Source organism: Saccoglossus kowalevskii, chromosome 2 (genome assembly GCF_978046115.1).
Source record: "Saccoglossus kowalevskii chromosome 2, keSacKowa6.1, whole genome shotgun sequence".
Classification (NCBI taxonomy): domain Eukaryota; kingdom Metazoa; phylum Hemichordata; class Enteropneusta; family Harrimaniidae; genus Saccoglossus; species Saccoglossus kowalevskii.
Window position 1 is genome coordinate 36,308,147 of NC_140642.1, and position 11,533 is coordinate 36,319,679.

Consider the following 11,533-nt stretch of genomic DNA (forward strand, 5'->3'; position numbering starts at 1 on the left):
AATGTAATATTTCTAGTTTGAATATGTCTTGAATCACAGTTGCTTTTCAAGATACACCATGTGTTTGTTTCAAAAATACTTATCACATTGTATATACAGACAGTTTCTTCACAGTCTGCATAATATTTGGTAGGATTTATGAAAGTTTTGAATTCTTCTGAAAAAATCTACAATATGTTTAATTAAATATGAATAGTGAATATAATAAAATCAGTTACAAGTTTTGAGAACTGTGCCTGTATACAATCTGTTACAATCTTTCAATCACAAAATCAAGTCTTGTATGTTTCAATCACAAAATCAAGTCTTGTATGTTTCAAGAAAATCATCATTTCGTTTTCAAAGCAGTCTGATTCCAGTCAATAAAAAAAATATTGCCAGTATGTTGCCAGCAGTAGATATACTGGTTATCAGCGTCCATCTGGATTCATATCAGGAGCACTATTGAAGATAGAAACATTCACTTCATGTAATATTGAAGACAGTGCACACTATATCGGATCAACATATGTCATGACCGTATATGGTTATGTGACCTCATTATAAATGTTGTATCAAGATCTTTATTGCAGAAAGCTATTCAATCAGTGCTTTATTGAACTCATAAACTTCAAATAGTTTCAGAATAATTAGATTAATTACTTTCTTAATTATGTTATGCACTTTCAGCTATATCTCAAAAACTTACATTTTAATAACACACTGAGTTCATAGGTCTCATTAGATTGGGACACAATACACATTTATAATATTAGTTGGGTTAATTAGTTGTAAGTACTTCCTAAGTAAACTTGTCTGCCTGAAACTTGAATGCATACTTGTATGCTATTTAATGTTTACATACTCAACGCAATCTCTTTACAAAGTCACACCAGGCTATCTAGAGAACTGCCATCTCTGATGGCGTTCTTGTTATACAACACCAGAAAACTTCTTGAACAGATTATTTATGTCATGTTGGCTGATAAAAAGTTTATCAGGATTTTTTGTCAAGTTGTGATGTGATATTTATATTTTGCGAGGGCTTTTCATATGACTTGTTATAGACAAATATACCACATAACAGCCAAGGATTTTTATAAACCATGCTAAATATCTTCATCCACAAACTTTTACTTTCCCTGGTGTGGAAATATTTCTTTATTGTAGAAATATACCACAAACAAGGTGATGATAGTATTTTGTGGTAAAATGTAAAATTATTACTTAACTACAAATGCCATATCAAGAAACTTTTTATAGTGATTTAGGGTAAGCTTCAATACAGTCATTGGTGAAATCAACCCCCCCCCCTCCCCACAATAAAATTGCGTTTGAACTAAATGTAGCGCCCTCATCGGTCACGCATATTATTACTGGATTGATTGTTAAAATTGCATGTCTGGTTGTTGAAATCCGATTTTTGGTTGAGTTGGAAAATAAAATGTTATTAAATATTTAACATATTTTGTACGTTCAGCACAATAAACCACGTTTTTGTGGACTTGCTGGTAATTAGTTAACCATTTTTGCAACATATTTTTTATGTGGTGTGAAATTATGGAGATTATAAAAAATGGTAATTTTCATCTGGCCTGCCACATCTATACACAGTGATCTATATGAGAATGCTATTCACCTGGGTGCATGTTAATATGTTCGTCTGCCATTCTATTTCACCTGAATATTTGTTTTGTAACTAAACACCATGCTTTACTAGCTGACGGCAGTTCGTATTGAAGGATGTCAATGTTTGCCCTTTTTCAGATAAATGTACTCAACAAATACCTTGTATCGTGTACCATACTACATGTATGTTGAAATAATGACCTACATCATATGTAAATGTGCGAGTCGACATCATCTAGATTCACTCGAGTGTGTCATGTATATAGTGTATCTGTTTTAGACAATTGTATTTCTGACGAACCAGATGCACTAAGCTATAAATAGATTACATATATCGGCAAACATTGAGCCATAAGTATCGGATATTCAATTACATGTTCTAATCTCCATAACATTGACGATTACTCTGCTCACAAAAAATCTGGCCAGTAAACAAAACATATTCCACCATCGTTAAAGTCTGACAATGCTACCCTGCCTCTACTTCCAGTCAGACCACTTATAAATAATTATTAGTGGTTTAGTGGTCCGAGTTCCAGTCGAGTAGTGAGTAGTTGATGTGTATGGCGCCACCAGCGGTCGCTCGTTAACACGCCTACAAGCATTGACAGATATTAAACGAACTTTCTGAAAATAATTGTTCTGTGAACACATCGTGAAACTAAACGAACATTTTTTTTAAAGAAAGCTTGTTCACAAACTATGCCAAAAATGATTCATAACCAAGTTTAGATTTTGTTCGCGTTATCCCGCGTATAAATGGGATAATATAGTCTTTTCCGAATACTATAGCGCTTTACGTAATATTTTGATGTAGTAGAATATTAAATTTGAATAATTCAAATTACAGTCATCATTTCGTTTATTGTGTCAGTTACGTTGTAAATTCGCACAATTTGTCATGCACGGTATATATAATATATATATTCGAGCAAACATTGTGCGCACTGTATATGTCGCGTGAGACCCATATCAAATACGACGACTGGGTTGTTTTAAACGTGTCCAAATCCGTCGCTACGTTGATCATGTAAGTACGCGAAACAACTGCGGGAACAATCAGAATGTTGCATCTCATTAAACAAACATATAGACTGAATGATAGGACCCTTCTCAATAAAACATGTTCCTATATGTCTGGAGAACTGATTCACCTGTAGAATTGTATTCCTTTAAAGGTCAAGTCTAATTGTAATATCGATGAAAAACAGTGTAATGGTCCGTGTTATTAAATCTCTAATTGACCATAAATTGCAGTAATTTGAAGGTCAGTTTGTGTATTCACCATGCCCGTGCATTGGACAAATGCATCCATCAAATATGACTACATTAGTTTACATGTCTACTTTATTTTTCTTGTCAACTGTTGAAAAGCTTACATCCCGGATGTACCTCCTGGCATAGTCTCAGGTTGTCTTGGTTAGCATAGGCTTTGCTAGGTATATTATTAGTTTTTGTCTTCTTGTTTCGTTTATTATTATTTTATTTTGTGTCACATTATTGGACATGCATGTTGGTGAATGTTGTAATTGTACATGCTTTTTAGTCTCAGTGACTTGTATGATGTACAGGGCTGAATATAAGTATTGCATTAAAGATGGTCGTCGTTGCACAAATTACCATCGGTGACACTTTCGATACCTTCCACTTAAAAAAATACCTAATTGAGGCTCGGTAACGTCCCAGTTTGTACTTGTTGAACTGCGCAACAGTCAAACTCACCATCTTTTTTTTTATATGAGACCCATATCTCGTGCACGCGTTGCGCAACGACCACCGCCCTTTAACCGTCCTATCTAACTAGTAGCAGTGAAGTTACATTTAACAGTTACTGAAATATTACGCGTCAATATTATCATGTTTTGTTATTTAGTTTCTCGTCGACTAAATCCACGCCTCTGAAATGATAGTTTGGCTACATACTTACACTGCTCTCATTCCCCCACGCTAACCAGCTTTCCCCGCGTTAACGAAAAAATATGTTGTCTTCTGCTGACTTCTCTTCCGGTCCGTCTTTGAGAATTAAACTGTATACTTCGATCCTTACACCAGCGAACAACGAATAGAACGGTAAAATTATTAAATATCTGTTATATTCTCGCAGCTTTTTCAATCTCTCATGTCTTTAATAAAAACAAGTTCTCTCGTTAACTGTATGTGTGCGTGTTATTATAATACCCATATATATATGACCGTCATTAATATACAGTCACTATGACACAGTAGTCAAGCAATTAGTGTACGATTGAACGGGAATCTAATTTACTGCACATTTTCGTGTCGCCAATTACCTGCGTTCTTCGCCTAGTGGTAATAACTGCTTACTAATTGGATTACAGCAGATTATGGCCCAAATGATCCCCGTTCTCAGCAAATAACGAGATGTATCTGGTCTACTGATCAGACATAAGGTTTGTGTAATCATGAATTCTCGATGACAAAATAAAACAACGGTTTTTGACAACCGATCCCTTTCAACGTTCACATGGAACCCGTTGTGGATTGGGATATGGTTGTGGATTGTCTGTCTCACTTAGCCCTCACTTAGTGTTCTATGTAGTTATAATCGCTCGATTCATTTATAATAATATAAAAATAATTTATTCATATATGCATCAAATATTATAAATAATATAGCATATAGTATTGTGGATTTCCAATCCAATGTGGGATATTTCCCCTAAATAAATAATTAAATATGCATCAAGACTGGGTCTTGGTTCTGTTCAATACCCTGTATTTGAAATGTACACTCATTGCAAAACTACTTGCAAGATTGTGTCTGATTGGCTATCCAGTCGTAACAGTCGGACCAATCAGAGAGTAGCTTGTTTTTTTCCAGTTTGTGTTTCAAATTCTGCCTCGTATATATGCTTGCTAAACTAGAGTCTGTAGCATCTTTCGCATAGAGAATTTGACATTTTATCATGGCGTAATTTGTATATTAATGACACGGATGCATTACAGCGGAAAACCCATATAATAGTATTTTTCAGCTCCTGTCTTTGGTTATGTTGGTCACCTACGACTCTTGTCGATTCCCAGCTTCTTTAGTCATTACGTGACTCTCACGTAAAGTGTCGTGTTTGGGTTCGGCTCTGGATCAGTGGAATTGTTTTTTAAATAAATAACAACACGACCTGGTGAAAGTATGAGAACGAAAAATTAACAGAATTAATACCCGCCACAAGAATTAATATAAATAATTGTGTACTATATTAGAATTACTGTGATTGTTTTCTATGTTGGGGGAAACACTGATACGTACCAGACCAGGTTAAACGTGACGTCATCACAATTGCTTGGCATTCCTTGTCACGTGTACATATCTCTTCCGCTTCTCTCACATCAAACGCTGATGTCGTACATCCATTACCGGAATGTGATATTAGACAAGGGTAGTCGTGTTTTCCGGGGAGATCATGGCCAGGTATTGCACGATACACTGTGAATGAAGTAAACTCTATTATTTCAGACCACCGTTAAAACACTTTATTTTTTCCAAATAGAATTATTTTGTCCATGTTTATTTCATTCATGCACGAAATGTGTGATATTGTGATGATAATATAGCAGGAAAACATACTAGTATGCATATCCCACGATAATACGTTTTCCTGCTATATTATCATCACAAAGTATGGTACTTTATGACAAGAACTTTAGATAAGGTTGCGTGGGCGTCTTGTTCGTCTTGGTCGTCTTTATTGATTTTATTTCCTGTCCAGTTATTCATTTTTAAACTGATTCTCACCGGTTGTCTGGTCCGCGTTCTCATTCCGTGCCAAGTATTCTCCGCTTGTGTAGAAGAGCAGACACTCTTCCATTTTTCTCTGTAACATTGCTGCTGTCCAATTGAAATTTGCTATTAAGTATAAAATTAAATGCGTACGGTTAGTATGTGACATTTTAGGTCATGTTCCGGTGTACATTTCAAGTGAGATTTAAAGCACACGTCCTTGCAAAAGATCCTTTGAATTGAGAGAGTTCATCACTCGTTCAACATAATGGATCACGTGATCGATGCATGGTAACACGATACCCCGTCTCTGTGACGTATGATATGCCATAATCAATCACTCTCACCACCTCCATAGGGTGCTTGACATTTAACAATCTTCTGTGAGTCCTCCTTTTCTTTGATCACGCCGACTTGGTGTATGGTTACGTAGGAACGACAACAAGGACGAGCCATCTGTGCCGCTGTCGGCGTGTATTTACTAGCATGTCTGTCTGATCACCGGAAGCCGAGAAGCAAAATCAAAATTTGATGAAGAAGCGCATTACGCGCCATGGTGCATACGACTACGCCGCGGTGATGATTACATGAAGTCTGGCTCAAAGGTTAGAAAGATGAGTGATTTTTTTTCGGAGAGAAAAAAGCTTTTATAATTAACTCGCTAATCAAGAGCCGTGGTTCAAAATGGAATGTCTCTGTATAGGTCAGCTTGTATGATTAAAGTGTAACTCGATACACTGGCGAATTTAGACATTTAGAAATACACATGATGTCACAGTTAACTCCGTTCCGTTCAAGTTGTTTTCACAATAAAACCTTACTTATACACCGAGTTTCGTGAAGGCGTTAATTTGTTTTATGGACATTTGTAAAAAAAAAAGAAAGATCCTCGCGCTTCATTCAAATCATGAATGCCGCCAACGCTTGTGAATGGTTAAGTTGTTTTCAATCGCCATTTGAAATTTATAAATATTTTATATAAAACAAATTCACACCGTCCTCCATAAACTCGGTGTATTACAGCTCAGACTAGTAAATTACTAGTCTGAGCTTATATACATCATTGTATTTACCGCTGTTATTAAGTATCTGGTCAACGATTGGCTTAATGGTGCTCGGGACATCGAATGGCAAAAGATAACTGAAGAAGTAGCGATAGCTGTTGTAGATATTGATTTTTTCTGAGAAAGCCTGGCACCTCATATTGACGCAAGGCAAGTGTACGCTCTTTGAAGTGGCAGATGTCGCTGCTTTCGCACAGTCTTCCGATGTCATACAGACTGGTTCTTCGTTGTCCACATCGTCTATATCGGCTAGTTTGATCTGGTGTTTAGAAATAGAATTTTTAAACAATAGTTACGCAAATTGCCCGAAGACAGAAAAAAATAAATTGAGATTTGAAATTCGATATGCATCACATGACAGAGACCCCTGGCGTCCAGGCATTTACTCCTTTCCTCCGTCCGCACCTAGGGTCCAAAAACAACATTTAGCGTCAGTATACATTCTTGACAGGGTACTGACATGTCTTGGAAGAGCCGCACAATCGTGTGAGAAGTGCATCGAATCACATGGGATTTGAGTTTCCGCTATATCAGACGAAGCGTAAAAGCGAGCATTTGACATGCCTTCGCTGAAGATATCATCAGAAATCTGAGAAATGCAACCGATTCACTGGGGAATATAGACTATAAGGCGAAGAGTTGAGAGGAGACTTACCTCGCCGCCAACAGTTACAAACTGAGCCAGTTTGAAGTCATGAATAGCCAATGAGCCCATGGGAGAGCGAGCTAAATGATGAAGTAACCGGGCTATCCCCAAGGCAATCTGAAGACAGAATTAGGAGGAAGAATTCGAGTTAATATACAAATATAATTCCCTTGAGAACAAATATGATTGGAAATCGCCTAGCATAAATATCATGTTATACAGAATGCATAAATAAAGTACACTAATTTACCCGCGGAATATGTTAATATATCAACGTTATTTGAATATTCAACGATTTATAAAATTATGTAAGCTGACAGCTACGTTAGATGTAACGTCAATTCTAAAACGGTGTTTCTCGTACTTATCAATCGTTTCTCCGTTGATAGCAAAGGGTTGCTATGGCAACGGTTGTTAAAGACAATAAACACAGTTTTTATTGCGAATTTCGATAGAAATTATCATTAGGTAATTAGTAATTGAATTAAAGATAACATCTGCATTTATAATATATATATATATCTGAAAAACGCAGTGTGTGTGAATATACGTATACGATACTGTTTGCTGTGATAAACGAACGTGCCCTGGGGAATGTCCAATATTGTTCTACTGAGTAATAGAAGAACGTTTGTCACCAGACTCGATGACACGACTCGTTATCTTATCGTAGTACATGAATCAAACCTTACCCGGAACCTATCCTCCCACGAAAGCTGTAGAAGATTGATAATGTTCACCGGTTTTCCCAATTCCGTTATTACTTTCACCTGATTATCGACATCGCCCAGGCATGAGCCTAGAACCTAGTAAGCAAAGAGAAATATAAATGTTTTTTTTTTTCTTTATATCATTTCAAATTTCACAAAGAAAAGAAAGAACATAGTAGTTCTCATAGTAAAGAACGTGACATTCTGTATATAAGATATTATAATAATATAATAAAACTTCTAATCTTTGTTTCATATTCACGGTACACATAGTTGTATATTCTTCGGCATAGCAAATTCACCGATTTAACACTGGGTACTTTGTACTCGTGTAGGAATTCAGGATTTTTCTGAATGCCCTTGAAAGTATAGTCGCATCACTGTGTGTACTATGCGGTGTACATTTCATTTGTAAGCAATACAATGCTGATAGCCATGTCAACAATCTCCCACAATTTCGGAATTACATTAGATTCCCTATAGTAGTCACGAAGTAATGATTCCACTAAAATGTCATAATCGTTGACAATCAAAATAAACCAAATCCGTGGATATTTTCGATGCTTAACTGTGGCATTTCAGTTAATCCGGAATGATGCATTGCTCGGTATACAATGAATGTCGCTCTGATATTATTGATCACTGTCAGCCTACTATCCGTTGACCTATTAGAAAGGAAATTCACTGTCCCTAATGTAAAACGCCACTCACAGGATTAGCAATGCAGAAATACACGATTTGACCTCGCTGTCTAATGCAGAAATAATAATTACGCTAAATATCCGCAAGCTACAATCGGGTGAGCGTATAGATGAAAGCGATCGCATTGGAGATATAATCTTAAAAAACGCACTGTTTCTTGTAATTGTACGTACTGTTTTTGTTTAAACGTCAGACCATTTATTTGACATTGCCACTTTAGATGGGATTTTAATGATAGTAAATAGACACTGTATGTTTGCCTTCGTCATTCCACTCGCCTTAACCTCAAGAATTCAATACGTTTATTACGCCGTTATTCACACAAATAATAACAACGAACAGAATATATTCCATATTATTATGTTTTACTTGTGTACGCTGTTCTTTCTTTAAGTTCAAGTTGCTTTTGGAGAGTAATATGTTGTAAGTTTACACGTGTATGTTATATAGAGCGAGACGTGAGGTTGATTCGTTAGATGAGTTCAATACAGGCAACCCAATCACATAGCAAGCGCCATATCAGGTATTACTAGTCGGTTTGCTCTCTGTCTAATTACAAGTCGATTAGCGCGTAAACAGTGTAAGCGGTGCAATATGGAGAATCCCTGTTCCCAGTGTGAGTGATAGCAATTTGGTGAAATACTAGAGCTAAAAATAACGTTTTAAACACCAACCCAATCATTTATAAATTAAACCCGTATGTGGGCTGGAGATGCCACGGTCTATATAGGGCCCGGGGCACTGACAGCGATGGGTTAACAAATTACAAGAAATTTTATCTTTGTTTACACCAAAGTTTCATTCTCCGTAGTCCATTGCATAGCCCAGTAGTAAACACACCCCAGAAGAAAAATAAATAAATAACGTTAATGTAAGACAGTTTCCATCTGCCTGCCCTGTGTGGCACGCATATTTCTTTGTTGCAGAATTTGACTAATTTAGGAATACAATACAGTTTTACTGTTATTAGCGATGTCTTCAGCCTAGAAAATCTTGTTAAAAAGATTTAGATCAGATTTTCTTCCATGGTATGGTTTTCTGATAGTGTTTTAAAAATTCATGAGGCGGAAAACGCCGTTAGTTAAAATGTAAGCTGAATCATAGTAATGCCTTTGTCTGTCAGCGAGCACGGCGGTTTAAACTGAAGACTGGCCATGATAATGGGTGGCCACACTACATTCTGCCTCAGATGTAGTATGTACATTAAGCTCGTTATTTGAAGCGAGGGGAAATGACAACGGTTGAAAAATGATATTCAACTTATATCAAATGGTAATTCAGTATTTGAAACTATAGCAATGATATTACGAGGTAGCATGCTGGTGTGGTTATGTAGGGGCGAAGGTCGACCGTGACGAAAGGGTTTCAAACTGTTGTTTTTCTATGAATTTATACGTTGAATATTCAGAGTTCAACTCTGACATATAATATACATTAATTTTAAGTAAACTTGCATCATACTGCGGCAATTTGTGGGAAATTGGTGCACAGTAAAAACTGTGGAAATGTGTCAACAACTTATACCGTTGTATGTTTGTAATATCTCAGGTATTCTATAAAAGTCGTCAACTCGGGTGTGTATCATCGGGAATCTTATTAAATTTAGAAATGGTATTGAGGTATATATCAGCATAGTTTATTGTTCTATCGGGTGGTTGTTAAAGGTGAAAACGGCACCATGTACTAGCCATCTGTCGGCGATTTGGGTTCTTTGTCATCGTCTCAACGCGGAATGTTAAATATGACCCCCTCAAAAAAACACGGCACATACACAATTCAGTGGTAGGTTTCCCCTACGCGACGAGATTTCCTTCCTTTGATGACCTTCGATTTATACACGGATATTTTTCGTTGAATATTGCTGAGAAATTGAGTGAACATAAACTGACAAAGAGCTGTTGATCTTAATAAAGGCGTTTTGCACGCCTCAGAGGCTCCCATACTTTCGAGTTGCCCTCTTAGTATGACGGGGTATCAATTGCAGTGCCATGTATAGACCAACATATACGCGTTAACGCCACGCAAAAAAGACAAAATTCTCCCTAAACTCACAACCTTCCCAATAAAAGTATTATAATATTCGACACAATTACTATGATAACTCACAAACTGTTAGTTATATTTCTTTTGAAAAAAAATAAATCAATGTATTACCTTCAAAACGTTTGTGTGTTTCAACGCATTGAATAGAGTGATCTCTTTCAGTAGCTTATAGTTGGCTAGCTTTAGACAATCGGCGCTGCTCATATATCGTGCTACACATTCGTTCACATCGCGTCCATTCATCGCTACAGATTTTATGGCAATTTCATTGCCATTATATTCCGCTCTTTCCACATATTTTGTATAGCCCATCCCAAGTCGTTCTTTGGTGCTAGCGTTGAAAATATGAGAACATCCCAAATAGCCGTCGTGGGTATCAGTGTCATGTCCATTGTGAAACGTCGATGAGAGCGTGTCCTCTCCCGTTAGTTTAAACTGTTTGATGTCCATCAGGCGTCTTATATTTGGTTCCATAGCATCCATGTGTAACTGATCCACAGAGTTTTTATAAGCACTGACTTGGTGTCGGTAGTTGTTTAAGTCTGTCTCTAATTCCCTTATATGTTTAGTTAGTCGCGTCTCGAATCCCATTATCGGTGAGTGCCTGTCGCCGTTTTTCGTTACGGAGAACAACGAACTGTGCATAGAGAATCTAGATCTGTTCGTTGGCCATACAAGATAGTTCTCAGCGTACATAAACCATGAGACCATCATGAACAGGAAAGTGATGAGACGACGGTGGCGAGCCAACACCCGCAAGGGTAGTCCAATATTGCATCGCGCCATCTTAGTGCATGGCTTTCCTTTCACTGTCTCGGAACATGATGTGCGTATACCAGGTATACTGAGATCCTCCCATTGACTGAATAATAAACAGCAGTGACAAACAACAGGAACAGTCCTTTCATACCATAACTTCACTTCTTCTATCAGACATTAAATAATGAACACACGTGACAAATAAGGACAAATTGATTCGTCATCAACGCTCGTTAATTGCGGCTATTAAAAGAAGCTTTGG

The 11,533-nt window shown here is 37.0% G+C and overlaps 1 protein-coding gene across 1 annotated transcript; it reads right to left on the reverse strand.

Annotated features, from left to right (window-relative positions):
* Positions 1 to 4,186: 4,186 nt before the first annotated feature.
* Positions 4,187 to 11,533, reverse strand: LOC100374906 (extracellular tyrosine-protein kinase PKDCC-like). Its single transcript, XM_002731208.4, has 7 exons — positions 10,624 to 11,533; positions 7,750 to 7,863; positions 7,067 to 7,174; positions 6,421 to 6,670; positions 5,363 to 5,473; positions 4,877 to 5,053; positions 4,187 to 4,748 (listed from the first exon to the last, which is right to left on the reverse strand). The coding sequence occupies exons 1-7, from the start codon at positions 11,296 to 11,298 to the stop codon at positions 4,666 to 4,668; spliced, it is 1,518 nt and encodes a 505-aa protein (XP_002731254.1). The 5' UTR covers positions 11,299 to 11,533; the 3' UTR covers positions 4,187 to 4,665.